The sequence below is a fragment of the Tenebrio molitor genome, chromosome 9 (genome assembly GCF_963966145.1).
Source record: "Tenebrio molitor chromosome 9, icTenMoli1.1, whole genome shotgun sequence".
NCBI classification, from domain to species: domain Eukaryota; kingdom Metazoa; phylum Arthropoda; class Insecta; order Coleoptera; family Tenebrionidae; genus Tenebrio; species Tenebrio molitor.
The window spans coordinates 6,462,611-6,485,835 of record NC_091054.1 but is presented as its reverse complement, the minus strand read 5'-3'; the positions used below and the strand labels follow the sequence as shown (position 1 = coordinate 6,485,835).

General features: G+C 37.8%; 3 protein-coding genes and 1 long non-coding RNA gene across 6 annotated transcripts in view; 2 read left to right on the top strand and 2 right to left on the bottom strand.

Annotated features, from left to right (window-relative positions):
• Positions 1–23,225, bottom strand: part of wake (wide awake) — a 110,619-nt gene that overhangs the window by 73,956 nt on the left and 13,438 nt on the right. The gene's annotated exons all lie outside the window — the stretch shown is intronic.
• Positions 1,164–5,640, top strand: LOC138137704 (uncharacterized). The gene is made up of 3 exons (XM_069057231.1): positions 1,164–1,689; positions 1,932–2,250; positions 2,306–5,640. The coding sequence occupies exons 1-3, from the start codon at positions 1,681–1,683 to the stop codon at positions 5,248–5,250; spliced, it is 3,273 nt and encodes a 1,090-aa protein (XP_068913332.1). The 5' UTR covers positions 1,164–1,680; the 3' UTR covers positions 5,251–5,640.
• Positions 5,975–8,656, bottom strand: LOC138137720 (uncharacterized). The gene is made up of 2 exons (XR_011161854.1): positions 6,965–8,656; positions 5,975–6,906 (listed from the first exon to the last, which is right to left on the bottom strand). It is a non-coding gene; the product is annotated as an uncharacterized lncRNA (long non-coding RNA).
• On the top strand, positions 13,902–17,598 carry LOC138137711 (uncharacterized protein MCAP_0864-like). 3 transcript variants are annotated; one of them, XM_069057238.1, is made up of 4 exons: positions 13,902–14,067; positions 14,456–14,565; positions 14,636–15,867; positions 15,917–17,598. In XM_069057238.1, the coding sequence occupies exon 4, from the start codon at positions 15,921–15,923 to the stop codon at positions 17,526–17,528; it is 1,608 nt and encodes a 535-aa protein (XP_068913339.1). In that variant the 5' UTR covers positions 13,902–14,067; positions 14,456–14,565; positions 14,636–15,867; positions 15,917–15,920; the 3' UTR covers positions 17,529–17,598. The 3 variants fall into 3 exon arrangements, with proteins under 3 accessions (XP_068913339.1, XP_068913340.1, XP_068913338.1); XM_069057239.1 differs by lacking the exon at positions 13,902–14,067 and adding an exon at positions 14,106–14,355; XM_069057237.1 differs by lacking the exon at positions 13,902–14,067 and having other exon boundaries at positions 14,106–14,565.

Here is a 23,225-nt window from a genome sequence, read left to right as displayed (position 1 = left end):
TATTTTTCAACTTTGTGTAATATTGTTCATAGTGATTGCGGCTAACTGTCATTAAGTAAACAAAAGTGATTTTGAGCGATTGATAACACTCCTAATCAGTTTCTGACTTACTGGAATCGTTGGGAAAAAATTTGATTTAAACTTTGTTAATTTAAGTTCACGAACATTGGAAAGTTTTTTGTTTAAATTAATACATAATTTGAAAAAATGTCCCATTAAAATGGAAACAGCGAAATTCGAAACAGCGCCAGCGATGAGAATTACGCCGGAACCTTCGGGCAGCGTTGTGTACTCTGCCCGCTGATTGGTGGGCCAATGGTGCCGCGTTTGGTCCATCTTTCCAATAAATAGGTGACGCCTATGGGTGACGCCAGTAGAAATTCACCGCCCACTTTCGTTCACCCTCTAAGCGTACTCGTTTCGTTCACTCCTCTCCTCTTCCTCTTGAACTGTTTCCTTCAAGAGTGGTAGATTAGAGAAAGGTAAATAATGCATTGTGTCAAGATGCACTGTATTATTGTACACAAAGTTAAAAATAAACCCAGGAACAATAGAAGCTCTTACAATTAGTAGATGAGAAGTTATCATTAACTAAAAATAAGTTCAAGGAAAATCTATTGGATTGGAAGTTTCTACGTTATTGGAATAGAAACCAGCAACATTTTTCGAGTTGGAGAAATCGTGATGAGAGGCACTTGAAACCGAACATGGATCCAATTAATAAATATTCCACTTGAAACTGGAATTAATGAGAGAAAAATACAATTGTGAAGGATAAAAGAATCAATCGAACTCTAGAAGTGGACGTACTTATTGAAGAAAGAACTAATAGGCGGGTCCAACTGATGTTAATTACAAAAGAAATATGATGTCCATTTCTGAATACACCAAAGATATCACTGACGCATAATCGTCAAAATTTAAAAATACACTAACAAGCAAGACGAATATCAAAATTAATTAAACAAATTGTTATCTCCGTTCGCTAAATATTATTTTGTTTTAGCAAAGAGGTCAAATCCCACCGCTTATAATTAAACCCAATTGTCTGGCAGCGATGACCTTTCCAAAAACCATAAAGTCGCCCTGCACTAGCTTATTTTAATGTCGCGCCATTTTATTTTGTCGCATGAGTGCTTTAAGCTCTTCGAACATTATTGTGTCGTGGCCACGTCCACACCATTGACTTTAATTACAAAATCTGTCATTTGCCCGGTCTTTCAACGACATGTGACTTCAAAACAACGTACACTACTACCGCCGCTCTTCCTGTAGTCCTTGCGGAACACCACCAATAAAAATAACAGCCGCAACTAATTATGTTAACAGAACAAACAAGAAAAAATACACGGGTCCGTGCATGTGCGTGTGTACCCAAATGACGTACAAGGTTGTCGTTAATCTTCCTAATTAGTGACTGTAGAAGTCTGAATACTCAACAATCATCATCATGTGCCTTTTGCGTTTGCCTCACCTGAAGAATGTTCAATTGACGCTTGTTAAATTTATAAATGACAACAGAGTGATAACAGCTTTGAAATCTAAATTGTTAAATCATCCTTATCAGTTTATCTTTTTATCGACGATAACACCACACAATTTCATTTAGCATTGAGGTTAAAGAAGACTGTAGCGTAACAGTCAGAGTCTGTGATGTTTGTGATCTTTGCGTGAATCTAGATGAAGAAGGTAAGGAGCTTATCTTGACCCAAAGATTTTTTAGTTGAATGATCTATTTAAAAGTCCAAGGACAAGTTTCTATTATTACACATCACACGCCCTTATCTAATAAGTAATAACCTGACTAGATAACAAGTGTAAATGCAACGCATTCATGTATTTCTTTCTGGTGTTTTCTCTTGTATTTACTCTAGCTGACGTTTATTATTTTGTGACGTCAGGGAAATATTGTAAACACTTGTGTTACGCAGATCTATCAAAAGATGGGTCAGGCCGAGTCAAAACAGAAGCTGGAACAAATCACACAGTCCTTGACAAGAATCAGGAAGGATGTAAGAACCGGGAAAATAACAGCAAATGATATTGAGCGAGTCCAAGGAATTCTGCAACGGTTCGCGACGGAAATCGACGTGAATTTGTCGAAAAAAGTGAGAGCAAGCGATGTTTACACTGCTGAGCAACTGATCGAGATTACTGGAAAAGAACTGGATGCTCTAAAACAAGAAGTCAATCTGGATTTGGCTTCTGTCTCTACAAATTCATTCAGTCGAGGCTCATCGAAAAAGAGCTGTGAGTGTCAACAAGTGTAAATTTTTTGAAGGAGTTTGAATATGATTTTTTTTAGCAAAGGACAAAAATGAGTCGGTCAAAGGAATCAAGGAGGTTGTCGAGGAGATAAGGAAGCAAATAAGAACTGGAAAACTGACCGATGAAGAATGCAATCGCCTTCAAGGCAGTCTTGCACATTACTCCCAAAGACTTAGTTACATTGCGAAGAAGAACAACAAGCAAGTGGTGGATGCCGCCCAGAAACTTGTTTCTTCAGTGACGGCGGAGCTCATCACCAAGCAACAAGGAAGCAGGAATTCGACACTTGTTAGACGTTCTGTTGCCTCACCTCCGCCCAAAACAGATACACCGTCCATCAAACCTGAAACACCAAAACTCATGACTCAAAACAGCAAGGAAAGCTACGCCGGAACCTTAGATGATATTGAGAAGAAGCTAAACGCGTTGAAGAGTGACATTAAAGTTGCAGAAAGCAACAAAGACAAAAATCGTCTACACTTCTTGGCTAAATCAATCCAAACGTTAATGGCGAACTTGCAAATGGTCAATGTCAAAAACCAAATACTCGACGAAGAGAGAAAGGCGTTGTTGGAGAGTAACTTGGTACGCTACCACCAACAGATCGATAAAATCAAAAGACGCATTACCGAAGAGAGCGACTTGAAGTATCTCACTGAGCTCCACAAGAAAGAAAAGAAGGAGAAGAGTTTGCAGGATTTGGACGATATTCAGAAGACTTTCATGGCGATTAGTGCGAATTTGAATCACCAGAATTACGACAGCGAGAAGGAAACTTTCAATTTGTACAAAACCAAGTTGAACTCCATCGAAGAAGGGGATCAGGAAGTGAGTTTGAAGCGGGCGGAAGTTTCTGATGTGATGCTCAACGTGGAGAATGCTTTCACGAGGCTCGAAATGGAAGAGCGACTGAACCAAGCAGAATGGAAACATTGCCAGTACAAGATCGATTTGGGACAGTTTGCAGATACACCTGACAGTAGTGGGTACCAGAAACATCGACAATACCTTATCCAGTTGAGAGGGTATGTCAGCAAAATCTTGGAAATCAGCAACAAAATCGACGAAAAGAAGAAATATGTTTTGTATAATATCGACAACAATATAATAGCTCTCGACCACAAGGCCAAAGAAAACCAAGACAAGTTGAAAGGGAAGAGTGCCGACGAGGTGGTGTTGAGGAGGTCGACTGCTGTCAAGTCTAATCGACAACTGGCTGAGAATTTAGCCGCCACTTGCAGGAAAAGTACAAATTTGGAAGAACTGAAGAAGATATTGCCTGTTCTGGATGAAACAAAATCTACAATCGAGGAGAAATTGGGCCAGAAGGTTCAGAAAGATGAATCTGAACCGCAGCTTGTTAGGGTCAAGGCAACGAGTTCGGAACCGGTGATCAACTCAGTGCTTCCGGTACGAAGTCAGATGGAAAAGATTCAGAAGGAAGTGGAAGCTTTACAGGCACATGTCGAAAGCTCGTACTACGGCAAAGAGAGCCAACTGTACAAAGACATTAAAAATCAACTGGGAAGTTACAAAGCTCAGATCACGAATTTGTCTCGACAAAGCGAAGATGGTGGCAAATTCGGCGAAAATCTTCTCAAATATGTTGACAACGTGTTGTTGTTGCTTGATAGCAACATGTCGAGTCGCAAGAGTACCACTGAAGATGTACTCATCGACATCATGTCTGTCAGCACAAGAGTTAATGATTTGGGGAGCAAGATACAAGGATTTAACCACACGGTCAAAGATTGCGAGTCAATCAAGAGTAGTCTGTTGGAACATCAGCACTATCTGAGGAATCTTCAAATTTCGTCTTCTCGGAGCAATCTTTACAAGTCTAGAGACGACATCTTGCGCCAAATCGAACGCTATTTGACAACTCTGGATAATTTGAAGAAAAATGAGAATGACAGCTCTGCAAGTGAAGAAGAAAAGCGGTTTAATCAAAATTTGAGGAAGTTGAAAGAGAAAGTGTCTAGATACAGTGGTACCTACAAGAACGTCTTGTATAAGTCCATCGAAAATGACTTGAATAAATCTCTTGACAAGGTCGACCACGTATACAAAGACACCAACATCGCCTTGAAGGTGAAGCGTGACATCGAGAACAGTAAAATGATCTTGGAACAAAAATCTACCAAAGACCAGAACTACAACAGCGTCAAACACGACGTCCGAAATCCTAGCGGAAAAGAACTGACGGAAATCAGAGACAACGTGGAGAGTGTAAAACGAGAACTGAGCCAGATCAGAGCTTTGAGCAAAGAAGAACTAGACAAACTCGATGCCAGGCTGACATTATCGATCCTGGCTCTGGACAACATCAAGGACGACCACTCCAACAAAGACCGAGACAAACTCTACAAAGATATTCATTTTTATTTTGCAAAAATACAAGAACTGATGAGCGTCAGCAAACCCCACTCGATCCTCCTCGAGGACCTCAAAAAGGAGCAACTGCAGCAGCAGCAGCAAGCAGCAGAGACGATCGCGACTGTCGAGAGCGAGCTCGAGGAAGTGAAACCACAAATTCTCACTTTTGTTGGCACCGAAACCAGTCAGATGTTCTTCAGGTTGGACGAGGTGCTGGTCAGGGGTACTTTGAAACTTGACGAGCTGAATCTGGAGCAGACGAGCGAGTTGTACCATTTGAAGGTGAAGCTGATGAGGGAGATACACAAGTACAGCGACATCCTGGACGAGAGGATCGACCAAACGGAAGAAATGGAGAAACTGGAGAAAGAAGTGAAGGTGATGTTGATGAAAATTGATTCTTTCAACGGGTACTTCGGAGACCCCGAGTACGCCTACTTGGACGAGCAAATCATCAGTCTGAAGGTCAGTCTGGGGAAGCTGCATGTCAATCAAGAACTCGTTGCGAGGAGGGAGGCCTGCATCAAAGAAGTGGATGGGTGTATGAAGAAGCTCAACGATGCTGCCAAGACCAAGAGCGATGGGTTCGCAGGCACTTTAGTGTAACTACTCGGTAATTGTTCACTTTAACTAGTTCTGGAATTTTCGCGTTTTTTCTGGCTAGATAGCCTCAGGGCGTCCTCCTAGATCGTTTCCCACCATTCAAACCTTGTGCAAATGCCATTTTTTCTCTCTTCGTGTGTTTCAAGGTCGCGTCAAGGTCGCGCCAATGTCTTCGTATAACTAAAGGGTAAGGAAAATTCATTTGCACAAGGTTTGAGTGGTGGAAAACGATGCAGGAGGAGGCCCTGAGGCTGTCTAGCCAGAAAAAACGGGAAAATTCCAGAAGTAGTTAAAGTGAACAATGACCAACTACTCTTCAGACAATTATTTATAACATTTTTTAACTAGACGATGTGTTCATGTAATTACTACAAATAAATTAATCTAATCGGAGGGTTCTTATCTTGTTCGATTTTAACGAGGGTTGCCAAACTTTGGCAGTTATTCGAGGGTGCTTCCTGGGGGAGTGCGATATGATGATCGTGGCTGAAGAACTGACGCCTGTTCAACACTTGAGAACACAAATCTAGACAAACCAACTGAGACATTTATAAATACTTGAAAAGACAGCAAATATTTACATCGAGACTGGAAGGTTTTTTTAGGATCGGAGGCGGTAGCAAGTGTCTAGACAAATTATTTTTTGTGGGTCGTAACATGATAGATCTCGGTGCTGGAAAATATTCAAATCCTGTATTTGAGAGATTGAGGGGAAAAAATCTTAAAGTAAGTCTGAGAAGTTCAGCGTTTATTCATCAAATCATAATATTATATTAAAAAGTAGATTACATATTTTTTGGGCATAAACTCTTCCTCTTTTGCGGGAAGCTCTATTAAACAAGGCGTTACAAACTAATTAAAATATACTTAGGCAAAAAGGCAAGAGTGGAGCTTTCGGAACTTCCAGGAACTTATTGACTAAGCTGGGCGAGCTCTAGTGTTTAGTCCGTTAAGGAAACTTTCCACCGCAACAATTTCCCTCTGCTTTCAATGCATCTCGGACCGGACTGGACCCATTTGAGTGAAGAGTTTTCCGGGTCGTTTATCCACACATCTGAATTTTCCGTCTCGTCGTTTTATCAATAGACCACAACGTTAAAGACACTCCAACGAGCTTATTTTCTTTTGCGATTTGTTCGCAAACGGGGATAATTTATTATCCTGTCTGTTGTAGGATCTGTGACCTACTCGCGCAGATCGCTCCAGGCAGGTGGTAAAAATGTTACTGAAGACGCAGATCAAATTTGATGCGACGACAAATAATATCAAGCGGGAGGATTCTTCCGGTGAGTGTTCTGGAGTCGCTGATCAATTGCGTCCCTAATCCCGTTTCTGGAGAAGGACGGGTCGGTGTGAATTTTTAATAAAAGAATTGATCGGCTGGGCCGACGATGCTTTTGCTCTAAGTTTAATAAAGGAGGAGTGAGTGCTCGGGAACCCTCCAAACTTACACATTCCTCCTTTACGGCGAAGTTTCGTAATTAAACACACTCGAAAAGCACGAAGAATATCCGAACGCACATCGATTCTGATCAGGTCACACGAACACACTTTTCTAACAAGCGATCGGCTCGTTGAATTCTGCATAATTCATGAACTCGACTGTATTCCAGATCTACCGGGAATATTAGCCGGGATTTATTCAGAGACAAGTGTTTTCTGAAATAACCAATTTCGAACTTTATTCAACCAGCTTTACACAAACTCAAGTAAATACCTTTGGGATCAAAAATTGGGATAAACGCGTCGGCTGTTAAGAATGTATTGCTTCATGTCCTCCTCTTCGTTGGGGGAGTAGACCACCCGCTCGGTGTTGTTCTCGTCTGTCACCACGATGACCGGGAGGAACAGCACGATCGGTTGCTTCTTCCGACGCTTCCGTTTCTCCCCAACTGTCACCCTGTTTTGTTGGTGGTAAATAATCACCATGTCCGACCGATCGGGTTTCGAGTTTCTGCACCCCATCACCCCTGCAACGTCACACTGTGTCCGCGCTTCGCACTCACCGTTTCATTTGTCCATCTTCAGGCCGAGTGAAGGTTATGTCATTTTCGACTTTGCACACTTGAACTCTCCGGAGAGTTATCAGAATTTCGTTTCTCTTCCAGATTTATTATCACTCTTGTTTGTTTTTATTTGATATAATTTGATCGAGACGGTTTTAAAATTAGGCACGCGTGAATTACGAGACAACTGTGAAAAAGTCTGCGACGCCCACGACGCTTTTGTTGGGCTAAATTAAGACTCTTTGCGTACACATTGTGTGGAACATAACGCAATTAGTACCTACTTGAGGTGCCACAAACATGCCAGCGCTGTTCACAATTCTAGGACATAAAATGCGAAAAAAATACGTTTCTTAACATCAAAAAAATAAAAATTATTATTCAAACAACCAAGAAAACATTTTAAAAAAATTGGACGTTTGTATTTTATCTTGTTGCTGATATGAACAATTTAAAAAATAAAAAACTGTCACAGTGTCACATATTCACAAACATTATTCTACATTATTATTAAATCCAGAAACAGTTTTTGTTTTTTCTTTTTTTGTTACAAATGACATTACATGTACTGTCGCGAGCAAAAAAAGCTGGTCGTCAAAATCATGCTTTGACGCAATGGAAAATGTTCCACTGTAAAACGGTCGTAAATATCATAACCTATCATCATCTTGTATGACACTAATTGACATTGATTAATTAATTTTTTGACACTTTGTTAACATGGACATAATCAGGCAGGGATTTTTTTTTTCATTTGTGACAATCTAACCAAATTTTGAAATGACATTGACGACCAGAATTTTTTGCTCGCGACAGTAAGTAGGTATAAATTAAAAAAATTAGAAACAATGTGCGAACTCCCTTATTTTTTTAAAATTGGTAAATAAAAGAATTTAACACATTTAGCACGTTCCGTTTTCTTAGGAGATCACTGCTGCATCATTTCTAACCTGCGTTTAGAAAGTAATCGGTACATTTTTGAACGGACATGTGCCTATTTACGATGTAGTTGACGTTTTGTTCGCGATCCTAAGTTTAATTTTAGGTTATGTAGGTTAAGTAAAGACGAACGTGTCCCAAACCATAGCCAACTCCAAACGCGTACATTTTTGAACGCCCGTTATGTTACTGATAAAAAGAAATTAATTCTCTAAATACATAACTTTGGTTTGTAAATATCAATAGTAGTTTATTTGACGAGTTCTTGTGTAAATTGGGTTTTTTGACACGAGTGGGCCAGTTTAAAACGCGAGTGAAACGAGCATTTTAAGGGCCCACGAGTGCCAAAAAAGCCCAATTGACACACGAAGGCGTTGAATACAACGTTTTTTTGTTCGACGAGCCCCTTAAAGGCTCCAAATCGCTTAAAATCTTTAAAATTAGCTTGACGTTTCGTTTTGACATGTGGTGACATTTATCAAAATCCGTTCACATAGGAGAAAATTCTCAAATTCTGACAGTATCGAACAAAAAATAATTTTATCAGAACGAAAATGGAGGACCTCAGACTGTTGATTAGCAAAACGACGCAAATAGTTTTGGTTATAAAGATGTTCAATTTTGTTTTTTTTTTTTGTTATTTTGGTCCTTAAATACGAAGAAACATTTTTAAATGTGACACAGTTGATGTCAAAAAGCTAGAAGAAGATTTTCGAAAATGTAACAGAAAAATAAAAATAAACACCTAAGACAATCAAAATATGTACCTATGTAAAAATAAAAATGGAAGGAAAAAAAACCTAAAAATAAGCGTAGGAAAAGAGAAAAATTGATGTAAGACTACTAAAAATTGTATTTTTCTAATTTAGTTACAAAAAGCAACCAGTGTGATATGTCATTTTAGTTGTCAAATGTGCTTCATTTAATAACTAGTGAAAAAAAGTGACATTATATTATCACTAGTGTTAAAAAGTGATATTATATTATCACTAGTGTTCAAAAGTAACATTCCCGAAAATTATTGAAACAGCAGATTTAAACAGGATTTTAATCAGAATCTGTGCTTTCGTAACTATATTAGAAAAAAATCTTGTATGAAAAACGTATCAAAATGGCTATTTTTTCCACTCGTGGTCCAACATGTCGTGTGCAAAAAAATAGTCATGTCTAGTGCAAAAAAGACGCTCTTTTTTCAACTCGTTGCATAAATAGCTATTATCAAATTAAACAGTAATTATGCAACGAGAGTGTAATGATAACAATTGCCCACGAGGATGAAGTATACGACGCGAGCCTTAGATGGTGGGTAATCTCCATGACACGCGAGTAGAATATGATACCTTCTTTACGACACACAGTTTCATCGTGCGATGACATTTCAAAAAAATTATGACACAAATACTGAGCTCCGTCCTAGGTTTGCAAATGCAATTTTGCGATTGGTTGCAGCCCGTGGAGTAATGAATGATACTCACGGCCGTGGGTAATGAAATGAGTAATGACTAGCATACTCAATAATAAACGCGCATACAATGAACTTTTTATTTAATGAGATTAGAATCATATCTCCTATCATTTCTATGTTATCAATGAAATGAATTAATTTTGGGAAACTTTGTTTTGTAAACATGAAAGGAATTTTTCATTTATATTCAGTTAAAAAATGCCGACGTTCTGTCAGACCGAAAATCGAGGGCCTCAGGAAGAACCCTTGGAGATTTTCAACAGAGATAAAGAAAAACCGGTTGCGAAGCGAGTAGATAGGATAAACTTTATTTGAAACTCCTGGAAACCCCCGCAGGGTAGCAATAATAAAGGAATTTACTATTAAAAAATTGAAAGTATCTGGGTTGGAAATGTATGTTTTAGAAGAGCAAAGTAAACAAGCCCGCGAAGGTTTCTGATAGGAAAAGAAGCAGAGAAATTATTTAGCTGTTCCAGAACCAGAACTACTAAAATTATTCTACCATGATTTTATTTATTACAAATTCAAGATAAAAATCTCGTTGTGGGTAAAGTTTTTTACATTTTATAATAATGATACCACATTTTAATACACAAGATTTAAAATTACATTAAATTTGGTATTCTTGGTAGAAAAATCCAAATATCTTGATGCCAGTGTAATGTCTGCTCCCGTACAATACTGACACGATTCGTCCCCGCCCACTTTCACAGTCACTCGAAACAGCTCTAGAAAAAACCGATTTCTTTTTTTTTTTCAGGTTTTATCTCCATTTTACGGTCAGTGGGTTAAAGTTTATTGGTGTAGTTTTGGCGAGTCGGTTTCCAGTCGTTTACTGAGTAAACAAAACTAACATCGAAAATCAGCAACAAACTTTAACAACACCCACGCAGCAAATTTCACGGCGGAATAAAGTGAAATTACAACTCGGAGTTTACAGGTTTCAGACCAGTTTAATAAATTCTCCTGATAGAGAATTATGTTCTATTTCAACAGTTTTCAAGACGTAATGCGGCATTGTACCGTTCGTGAAAGCCGCTTAAATTTATAAATTATTACCGCCAGCTTCGCTATTTATTGCATCGAACTCGCGAATTGCATTTCAAAAAGAAGAACGCGAGGTGCACTTCCAGAAACTGGCTGAAACAAATTTACGGAGTCATAAAATCGGCGAATATTGCGGTGTTTTGTTGCACGCACTGCACAATGCTGCATTGATTTCTCATTATGTTGGTAATATCATTACCAAGAGAATGCGATGAAACCAATTTCACCCAGGTGCAATCGTTTTGTTCTTCTGTTTAGAAAAGAAATTGTGTTGGTGCAAGATGAAGCAAACACCCACACAATAAAAAAAAAAGAAAGGATGCAATTTTCGTGGAGCGTAAATAAACAACTCTATCGCGGTAGCAAATATTTGCAGATAATTAGAGTCCCTGACTTAATTCCGCTTTTCATCCAGACACTTAAAAGACTAGCTTCTACAGTGTTGTGTACTTAAGCGCTGGCATGTCATTAGAGTGAATTATCGAAGGAGGAAACAGTTTTCAACTTCGATATTAACCCCATTACCCTCCACTTGCTTCGAACAGAAGCCCCCACCGAAGCGATAAAACGGAGGGAAATGGCGAAAATCAAAACATATTTATCTCGCTTATCGATGTATTATCATGGCTTTACAAATGAGCGATTGTTGGTCGAGTGCAGTGAACGCGAGTGGAAGATGGACCAAGTGAAAGTCGAGAAAATCCTGAGGCGGTGCGTCCAGCAAACGGAAAAACTCCAAGGAGGAAAATCTGACTTCGCTTATCACAACACTCGAAGCTCGCTGCACAGCATATGGACCGAGGTGTACGAATCGGGAGATAAAAGCGACAGGATAACGGAAATCAACGCGTGCCTCAAGAGGCTGGAGGAGAAGGCGCAAGAAAATGAGCTCAAGAAATACCAGGATTATTACGGGAGGAGTCCCCCGGAAATGGAGCAGTCCCGCGTTATTTATCAAGGGAGCGGGGACCGGTCAGGGATTTACTCCGGGCAGGACGAGAAATCGGCGACTGGGGCCAGTTGAAAGTGCTTTAAGAATCACCAGACAACAGACTTGACGTGTGGAAATTAAATTTCTAGTTTAATTAGTTCGAAAATGTAATTAATTTGTGCTCTCGCCGTTGTGATCGTTTAGCGTTTTTGCATGCATATAAATGAGGCCGCAATAACAAGAGTTTTTATTTTCATTTTATGGCAACGTTAATTCTGGGGCTTAAACAGGTGTCATTAAAAGTCGACTGCACTAAAAACAAAGAATTAAACAGGCGAGACGGTTTGACGATAATTTATTATTTTTGAAATTTATTGCGAGCGTTGTTTGGCAAGTAGATTCTCTTATCGATGACGATTAGATTAGAGTGAATACGAAAGTGTATTGTACCAATTAGGCAACATCGAAAGAATGTTTTTCCTTATCTTCGAGTAGCATTGTCGACATACATTTCTACTCTCATTTCAGGATCAAAATAGAAATAAAATAAATAGTTATGTAGGTAAGGTGTGCATAAAGCACTTGTTTTACAATGAGAAAGTTTACACACACGAGCTTGGCTACCACACTAGTGCGCTAAAGTATGTCATTATGACATTCAAATGAATGTCGGACGGTTTGACATGTATTCATTGTAGATAACACACTTTACTTCAGAAAAGACGCCCACTTTAGACGCATTATGCTGATTAAAAAACAATAATTTCTTAAATATTTTTTGTCCACAGACGCGACGAGCTGATCGCTAAAAACTTTTCGGGATAATAAAATCTTCCCCTATCTCCATGTGCTTCCCCCACATCTCCTGTACTCCCCCATCCATGGGACACAAAATCTTCTCCTGACCAACCTTTGTACGTGTTAACTTTCACAGGACAGTACAAATTAAGAACACTTTGACATCCTCCTGCTTTCTGCAATGATTCACCGGAGTGGAATTAATTTTAACGGTTAAACCTGAAAAACAAGCTGACCTTATTAACTGAGGCGAATCACGTCCCAGAAAAACTAAAATTCGCGTTTTACGAAAAAATAAATCACCTAAATTGGCATCGACTTTTATTATCGTGGTTCTCCTCGCTCAAATGGATATGAAATAAGTTTAAAAAACTTGTGCAGGCCATGAATCATAAATTTTGTTTGTTCTATTGAAATTGGGAAATCGTGGAAAATGACCTGGTTTCGGGAGATAATCACGATATGAATTATACAGGGTGTTAGTAAATGGTTGGGAATAAATTTCAGGGTGAATTCCTTACGAAAAATGTGACTTAAAACCTAAATAAAGTTTTTCGTTAAAATGAGTAGTTTTCTCAAAAAAAAATAAAATAAATGTAGTCCACTGTTGGAGAATTTCTCTAATTATGTAGTTCATTTGTCTGCCTAAAATCGCATTAGTTTTGATTTTTTTTTAAACCCAACGTCCCACGTTTAAATTTTTTCTTTATTACTTATTTCGCAGTATTTAAAAAAAAATACGGATATGCCAGAATACATTTGTTTTTCTTTTTTCTTTTTTTGAGAAAACTACTCATTTGAACGAAAAATTTTATTTAGGTTTTAAGTCACATTTTTCATAAGGAATTCATCCCGAAATTTATTCCCAACCATTTACTGACACCCTGTATGCAGTTGTCAGGAGGAAATACTATTTTATCATCAAACGGTCGAAAATCGCGCCTTTGGTTATCTCCATAGAAACGGTTAAAATAGCATTTTTTGTGAGCGGAGTAGAAATACTTCAAGTCCTAGGAGTAAAAGTGTCCACAGGCGGCTCGACCGAGTCAAATGTAAGGTCATTTCAAGCATTTGTCACGATTTATTTAACAATCTATTTAAAAAAAGCCTCCAAAAAAGCGAAAAAACGAATATTATTGCCTAATATTTAACCGGATCCACTATGATGTATCACGAGTCGCCCGTGTGCATGGATGTCAGATGTCAAAATCAAAAATAGCAAAATGGCCTCAACTTCGTCTCGGTCTTCAATCTCTGGGCTTAGCACAAAAAGACTCACTTCTACTCTTAATGACATCATCTACTATTACAACGTCTAAACAATTTTTTTTCAGATTTTCCACGTTAATGCAATTTTCTTTCATTTGTAGCATGTAAAATTCTTCTTTTCCAAAGTTTCCGTCAAAAATTTTTAGTTTTCATAAAGGCACTACTAGAATTTTTTTTAGTGAAATATAAACGTTTTGTTTACTTATTTTATTACTATTAGGATTATTAGGAAGCGTTAAGCAAATTAATAAAAAATGCATTTCTAGTGAACTTATCGCTTCTGATACGCTTATCGCTTTAGAATGACGAACTTAATAGAAACAGGTAACTACTCAGTACTCGTATGTTGTCATCGCTGTAACAAGGTAAGGAAGTTTTTAAATCCATTTCTTATTACAGAAACATTTAAGTTTCCATTTTCCAAATTTGTCTTTGTCTTGCTTCCCTTCTTTCTATTAAAACATATTGGATTGTCCTTTTTCCTTTATGCTCTTGTATCTTTGTTACTTCTGTTTTCACTCTTTGTTCGCAATTTCTTCCATTTTTATATTTTCAAGATCTTTCTTATTTTGTTTCTATATTATCCGCATCTTCAGTCGCTTTGTTTCGTTCGTACAATATAAAATGGTGTGGATTTAATGACTGATAAAAGGGTAAATATTGTGTTTTCCTACAAGCTCCTTTCCTGATTCAAAGCGTCTTTTAAATTATTCTAGTGATGAAAATGTATTAATATTGTTCATGTTATTTTAGTGAATGCGCAAGAAATGGGATTACGAAATTCGACACATGCAACTCTTGAAGTTCAGAAGGAGGAAGAAAAGAATCGTCGAAAACGTAACAGAAGGTTGAAGAATGAACGTGTAAGTTCTAATAAAACACGTAAAGTAATCAAAATAAAACAAAAATATTGTGTAAGTTGATTTTTTGCAGAAAAGATCTAGACAGAATAGTAGAAAAACGGCAAAAAGAAAAAAAGACTACAAAAAAGAAGTGGATGAATTGGCTGTCAATAAAGAATTTTCAACTGAAGAAGTAGAAACGAAATTAACTAAAGTAGGTGGAGAACTAATAACTGCAAGAGATAAAATTCTTGAAACATTGAAACACAATAAAAATCAATTACATTCGTATATACAGTCCCTTGAAGCTTTGAAAAATGAGTTACAAATTGTAATTATAAAGGATCACACAGAGAGTGACAAAAAGAAAATCTTGTTTGAAGAAGAATTTTTAAATACGTTCCAGAAACTACAAAAAAGAAACGAGCTTTTGTTGGCTGTACAAAACAACACAAGGTCTATCAAGCATCTGGAAGAATCGAACAAAATTGAAAATTCGTTGAAGAAATTCAAGGAAAATACAACAATGGGAAAATCTGCAATTTTCCACTTGATACTGAACACAGCAATGGAAAATCACTTGAGGCAAGCTGAACTGAAGTTTCAACACTTCACTGACGAATTAAAAAACCTGAAAGAAAACGTGGGACAAATCTCGGAAGTCACCGCGGATATCTATGTGCAGAAGACGAGTCTGATTGAGAAGATGGACAACACAATCCTGTTGTTAAGTCAATTTAGTACAGCTGAAGATCTGCAGAAGGAAGCGTTGCCAGTTGTAGATATAAACGTGGAAAAGGCTTCAAAGGCAGAACTATCCCATATTGAAAATAAACTTGAGATAGTAAAATCACAATTATCTCAATTCATCGAAGAACATTGCGAAATTGATGAGATATTGATGCGAAGTGTTCAGAAGTTTGAAGGTTTTAGAAGCATTGAGCTATTGGAAGAAGAAAAAGCCGCGCTGTTACAACAGATTAGCAAGTTGAAAAGTGTTGTAAAAGAGATGATGAAGCTGATAGAAATTGTGGAATATATAGAAGAAGACATATTATAGAAGAAATGTGAAAGATAAATAAAACTTTTATAAATTTGCTATCCGAGTTTTTGACCTTTAATGTCCTTTCAAAAAGCTTCTGGAAGTCAATTATTCCTGGAATAATTGAGAGTATAGATTCAACTTAGCAGTTTACTTTTAACTGATAACAGAGCTCTTATCTTATCAATTAATAAATGTATCGGTCCTTATCTTAGAAATGACTTCGACGGCTCAATGCAATTGGTTCAGTCGGTGAACACACAACCAAAAATCTAGTCAAGGTAAGGTACCAAATTTGCAAAGTTTCTCACTAATAATTTACGAAAACAGGTCAATGATGGGTCAGAGCAGTTCACAAAGAAGATTAGACGCGATAAAACAAAATGTAAATGAAATTATGAGCAAGATCCAGAACGAAGGCTTGACAGAAAACGACAGAATCAAATCCCACGACATCCTCATCGAATACGTCAAAGAGCTGAAACTCATCCTGAGCAAAACATTGCGGTCGTCAAGAATACACAAAGCTGAGAAACGTGTCGTCATGGCCTTGGACGAACTAGCCGCACTGGAAGCAAAAATGAACAGTGTTGAACCACACTTGATAGCGAAGTCTCTCCAGAACCTCGCCAACATAGAAAAAGACATCAAATCGATGAGTGCCAACTTGAACAGTGAGAACCTTGATGAGGACAAGAAGACACTCGAAGACTGCAAACACCGGATCAGCATAATCGAAGAGGTTGATAGCAAAGTGGGTGTGAAGAAGAGTGAAGTGTTGAATGCCATGTCAAGCATGGAAAACGTCGTCAACAATTTGGAAACTGAAGAAAAACTGCAGCAGGCAGAGAAGAAACACTATAACTTCAAGCTAGATATGAAGAGATTTGCGGGATTGCTTGTCGGAAGCAACTACGAACAACACAAACGCTTTCTTCTTAGAATGAAGGAGGAGGTGAGTCAGATTTCGACCGACAGCGACAAGTTCACCCAACGGAAGAAGTACCTCTTGTGCAACATCGAAGACAGCATTGACGCAATGGAGCAGATGGTGATAGAAAACAAAGAAAACATCACCAGACAGATTTCTGAAGACATCGATGCCGCCAACCGCAACCAGATTTTGATCGTAGACTTGTACCGTTCGTACTCGCAGTTTGAAAGAACATTTTCGGCCAACTGTCCCTTGGCGGTGCTTCAAGACGTCTTCAGACAACTGAACGAGCTGAAGACGAGAATCGAGCAGAAACTGTCAGTGCTGGAAAATCAAATCAACGTCGAAGACGACCCTTACATGCAATTGGTACAGAGAAATGATGAGTCTCTTGATCAACCAGAACAGCTAGAAGAAAACCGTGACAACGCGCAAATCGAGCTGGTCACGGTGAGAGAAGACTTTGTAGATGCTCCCATAACATCGCCGCTGGTCAGGAACAAGATGGAGACGATCCGGGAGGAAGTCCAAAACTTGCAGAGAGCAATCGCGGCGTCCGAGTACAGCAAGGAGAGCGACATGTATGACGACTTCTGTAAAATACTAAACGACTACAAAGCAGAACTAGAAGATTTGCCTCAAGGGAATCCAGAATATGACCAATTATGCAGCGACGTTCTGAAACAAATAGACAACGTTTTGATCTTCGTGGACCACAACGTAGCAGGCAGAAGGAGTACCACTGGAGACACTCTGGTTGATATTATGTCCATCAGTACCAGCGTCAACGAATTAGGAAGTCAGATGCAAAGCTTGAATGGTACCAAACCCGACTACGACTCAATCGAAATCAAGCTGCTGGAATTTTTGTACTATTTGAACAGAATACAAATACCATTATCGAGGTCCAACGTTTGCAAATTTCGCGATCACGTTGTGAAGCAGATCGAGAGCCTTTTGACAAAGTTGACAAAATTAAAATCCCAGACGCCAAACGGTTGGAATTGAATTGAATTTGATAATTGAAAAGTGTTGTTTTTTTATTATGAATATTTGAAAATATATCAATATTGCGAAATGTGTTTTAACTTTCCCAGTTCTCGACGTCTTGCATTAAAGCTTAAGTGTCGTCTCGTTACATATTAATTATCAAAGGATTGTGACTAAACCGGAAATTTCCAGAACACAAGGGTAAGTTAATGGATTAGAAACAAAGATAATTGTGTTATTTATTCATAATTTGTGAAACGCATGCCAGACATTGAGTTATGTAAAGAAGATTATTCATTTCGCGAGACAGTGACGTTTGAATTGTGCAAATTAGGGTGGAGATAAAAAATATGCTTGATTAATCGCGCAGCCGGAGTCCAGTGAAGAGAAAATTGTTCAAAACTGAAATTTATCTCAGTTTTAGTAGCGGAAAGATAAGGGAAAACACTCGTCAGAGACAAGTGGCCAGCAGAAGTACCAGATTTAAATCTAAGTTTTTGTCGTTGACTTAATTAGATTAATGTTCGAAGAATTTTAAAAACGCAAATAGAACAAGATATAAAATCTAATACAAATGTCGTACGGTAAGTATATATGTACATATTTTACAGCACTCAAAGTAATCAGGCACTCGGCTACGCCTCGAAACCTAGTTTTCGCGCTGTAAAATACTCCCACCGTACTCCAATGTAAATAACTATTTTGAAGGCTCGATACATTTTTTAAACCACCATTTCTTTGAATTCTTTAGGAATTATTTTCTTTAATGATTTTAGTTGTTTTCTACTCCTAGTTTTTCTTTCTCTTGATTTTAATCCAATCCTTCCATTATTTTTTTATCAGTCGCTTTAAATAAACACTTATCAAGATTCCTTTCTTAACTGAATCACATCGGTTAATTGCATCAAACTGATTTATTTTTCAATATGCCAGAACGCACTCATTAATCATGAGACGCAGATAACAGTGACAGTTTCTCATTGTCCTTGGAGTATTATAAAGACTGAATGTTTGTAAAATTTTGTGAAAACCGGAAATTAACAGAAAAAAGAAAGAAGTTAATAAAAAGCAAAACTAGAAAATAACTAAAATAACAAACAACATAGAAAGAGGAATATTTTACAAACGCAGGTTGGCTTCTTAGTTCAGATACATAACCTCACTTTGATTATGTAGCATTCTCTTGTTCGTTGGTATGTACCAAAACTGTATTTGAAAAAAAGAAATAATTAATTGCTTATCAGCTAAGTAAATGATGTTTGACATGTACAGTTTGACAAGTGATGAATCTACGTCACACTGTAATTGAACGCTCTTCACAACAGAAGAAAAATGAAAGAAGGAATTAAAGAATACAAAATATGTTAAAAAAAGCTTAAAGTGAAAAAGATGAGAATTGCAATTTTCGTTGCCAGGAAGATTAGACACATTAAGATAAATATGAGGAAAAAAAGAATGTGGGCACGACAGAAATTTATGTATGTATTTCAATATCTTAAAAAAACTCCGTCTATTGTAGTTCCATTTTTGTTATACTCTCTTTTGGGTCATTTAAATCCAATGCTGTTTCTAAAATAGCTATTTACATTACAAATGCGGTAGGCTACATTTTACAGCGCGAGGTTTTTAAATTGAAATACGACCGCGCAGCGGGAGTATTTTAACAAAAACCGAGCGATATAAAATGCCTACCGCATTAGTAATATAGTAGTAATCTTTTTAGCCGACAACTCGTTTTCTCAAATTTGAAATTTGTTGTAACCAATAATTTTGCAAAACCTGTCAAAGACTGACATTTGATTAATAAAATACCAGAAAGTTATCTATTATACCGATAGCTGATATGCTTACTATTTATACCGCAAGATGGCGCCATGAGAGTTCACAATTTTTCAGAAGAAAACATTTAAATGAAAGCTTAAAATTTTCGTGGTATTTTACACACTCCGTGCGGTAAAATGATAGATAGTTTAATTAGTGTGTAAAAATCAAGATACCGTAGCTGTTCAAAATGTGTAAACATGTCATTGAGAGTTGAGGAGGCCAAAAAATCAATTAATGGACTGTTTCTCGCTCGCTCGGCTAAACTCGGCGAACTCACTCGAATGAGCCTTTCACCTCGCAGCGTGTGACCTGACACGTGACGCGTGACGGTGAAACTAATTCACTGCCAGGAAATAACGTCTTGGTGCGGCCGAAGAAATTTTCACTTCGTAAAGGTAAAAAAACGGGAGCAACAGTAAATATGTATTCATTTAATGTTTCAAGATTACATAAACAGACGACTTGAAAAATGTTTAGATTAGATTGTTATCTGAGTCGTTCATTTTAAATCGTATTATCCTTTAATTGGCGTTGTTTATTGGTAAACAAAGTTCAAAGTTCAGGAGTAACAATTTACCGACGGTTTAATGTTTAGTTTCTGGCCCAGCAGAGTACTACAGGGCAGCATTTTGGGGAATCCGGACGTGACCCAATTAAAACCGTATCTGACTGGTAATTTGTATCACCCGGAGTAGTTAATGAAGTCTTTTGTTAGGACAGATTATCACCATCGTGATTCTTGCAAGTAAACAAACGGTATTATCACAGGATAATTAACGCCAGTCTATATTATTGCCAATTACACTTCCTCGTAACAATTTGAGCACATTGTCACACTATATAATTCAGATGGGAATTACGAGACGACTTAAAGTAAACAAGTTTTATGACTGGAAACACGAAGGCGACGTTCCAGATTCGGTCCTGGAATAAAAATCCAAAGAGAAAAAAATTCGCTTTTATTGTACGGCGCAGTTGCATTATATGAGCAATGTGAAACATGATTTATGCGTCATTCGATGAGAAAATTTCGAATATAATGTTGCAATTTCAGACAATTTGAAAAGGCGAGGCCTCGACTGGATGCTTATGTCGGCCATTCGGCACAAATATGAAATCCTAACGTGGCGACCTTTAAAGAAACATTTTAACATGTGCTTCTGGTTTTATCGTCGTTAGTCCGGCTTTATTCGCTATAACCCCGTTATCGCGAAAATTTTATTCCAGGCTGTTTTTAAACCTAATTGAACCGTCGAGCTTTCAAAGACGACGGCGAAAAACGTAATTATCAATGGCTCTATTGAAATTTCCAAGTGGCAACGAGAAAAATTTATTAGCACGAACAACCCTCGAACCGGAACTAGTGGCGAAAATGACTCGGGGAGTAAACGGATAATGGCGTTTATCCCGCGTTTAGCGACCCAGCATTAAGCAATCAATCATGGGATAATTAACTTAGCACAGTGACGTAAAAAATGAACCTTGAAGTAGCGAGATAATTACCTGTCAAGGTGCATCTGTTGTCGATCGCCACATAAAATACTTTTCCAAGGGACAATTCTTGGGGGTGGGAAATGCCGGTTTAACAACTGGCAGAGGTCATAAAGTTCGGGAAATGTGGAAGTCAAGTCGAATGAAAATAAATAGACGTGGGGCTCATGCGGGACATGTGGGGCCTCATCCGTTAAGTTTTTTCTAAAGCGTAATAGAATTTGGACGGATTGGTTTTGTGAAAAACTTTCGAGGGAAGTTCACCACGCAGCGATCACAGTCGACTTGTTTGCTCCTGAAATAAAGCTCGAGAAAACAGAGTTAAAAAATTACTCCGGATCGGAAAACCGTGTAATAATTTGCTGGCGAGGGAAAAAGTCGTTGCTTCAGGAAATTTTCTTCACCGACAGTTTCTGCAGCAGGAACTTTTCCATTTATTATTTCACTCTAATTAAAATTTGGTCGACAACAGCCGTTCAAAAGGTAAATCTAGAAAAGTTTCGGGAAACGTCAATGAAAAATTTATACACCTACAAGCTGTTGACTAACTTTATTCAAATTTTTACGAAATTACTCCACAATGCGAGAATTAAATGATAAGGATATGGAGGTCATGTGTGCGCTTATCTTGGTTTTTGAACTCTCTTTCTTAAAAATTGTCAATTTTTAGTTCCCCGTTCCGTAAGGAAATGAAATTGTGGTGGGGTGTCTGAGATGAGATCATACTGATTGTTCTATGCTCAAAACGTAAAGAAATCTGGTTTTCCGCATGGCAGCTGTGTAACGTCTGTGTGTCTGACTATGTGTCCGGGTGTCTGTGAAATTTTCTTTCGTACATAACTTCCACAAAAATGCACCGATTTGATTCTTTTTTCTACAAAATCTTTGTTTCAATAGGGGCTCTAGGCCTGTTAATTTTGGTCTCAATTGGAACCGTGGTTTCAGAAATATACGCAATTTTGTACAATTCCTTTAGTCACGATAACGCCTGCAAATATGTATATTTCGATGTAAATATTTATTTGAGCAATATATTTGTGAGCAATATATTTGTCTTCATTGCGACCTACTGATTTGATGCCTATTGAAACATGGTAATCTTGCACATATTTAAATAATAAATACTCGTATCTGGGTAATCACTAATCACAATCAGAGAAACCTCTTGTTGTTACATGACAATGCTTAGAAAAAAAAGTAAATATAATTTTTCTCGAAACGTTTAAAATCACAGTTTGATAAAAAACACTTCGGTTTTTAGGTTTAAAATTGGTGAAGGTGATGATTCTAGCATTCCATCTTGTATTGAAGCATGGTATATTATATCCTCTTATGAAGCCATAAAGCTGCCACACATTCTGCCAACGTTGTCACTTTTATCTTCCAATGTGTGATAAAATACCTTGTCGAGGTACCCTTATCAAAAACGGTAATTTTACGAACTCACAAGCGAACGAAAAGTAACTCCTTTTGGGACGCACTTTTTTGGGCGCTGACCGGGGTGACATCTGTTGATATGTTTAGTAAGTTAGCAAGGAAACCGACAGAACCGATAATTGTCCTGGCATCATAAATTATGTAAATAAGTATCGTATAATCAAAAAGTCTTTGGATCAGGGTTGCCGTGTATTTAACAAGCTATCTATGAAATTATTTATTTCAATTATTTTTGACATTTACTTGACAACTTTCAAGTTAACAGGTTATATTTCAAAATGTTTCAAAGAGAACATAAAATTTTTACTATTAAATCATACTACAGTAATGGAAATCGTGGAGAAAATGGTAACTTGATGCAAAATAGCGTCAGGTGGTGTTCACTGTTGACTCCTGTTTTTTTTATAATCCCAGGCTGACCAAAGGGGTGACACCGAGTACTGTGGCCAAGCGCCTACCGCGCCACTTTACATTCGGCAGGTCCCGGGTTCTAACCCCGGTCTCGCCTGATCAGGTGTGGGTTTTTTTTCAGAGGTTTCTCCACACCATCACATCGTGGTATATCTCATATCACAGATAAGGCGAATGCTGGGTCAATATCAACGTCAACAAGTACCTACCACCTTCCCTCCGCACCCATCCTCACCGTACCCATTCCGAATCTTCCCGTCAGTGTGGCTGAAAAGGCTCTGGCAAGCCTCAGTAACATTAATTTTTAATAAAACTTCCACCTTTTGTTTATCGCCTTCGTGAAAATTTCAATAAAACTGGTCGACAACTTCAAAATGTGTCAATTCTTGGAAACCAGTATACGAGTATGTATCAGTGTATTTTACAGGTGGAGATTCAAACCCTTTCATGTTGGTGAAACCCCTCCGTACCCAATTTTACTCATTTATTAAATCTGAAACATTACATAACTTCAAAGTAATTTAGAATTTTCAGGTTCTGAAACAAGTTCCG

What these genes read in the sequence shown, in the direction of transcription:
- LOC138137704 (XM_069057231.1), top strand. An exon ending in AGGCTCATCGAAAAAGAGCT is followed by an intron (nt 2,251 to 2,305) that starts GTGAGTGTCAAC and finishes GATTTTTTTTAG; the next exon opens with CAAAGGACAAAAATGAGTCG.
- LOC138137711 (XM_069057238.1), top strand. Translation starts at nt 15,921, where the DNA reads ATGATGGGTCAGAGCAGTTCACAAAGAAGATTAGACGCGATAAAACAA.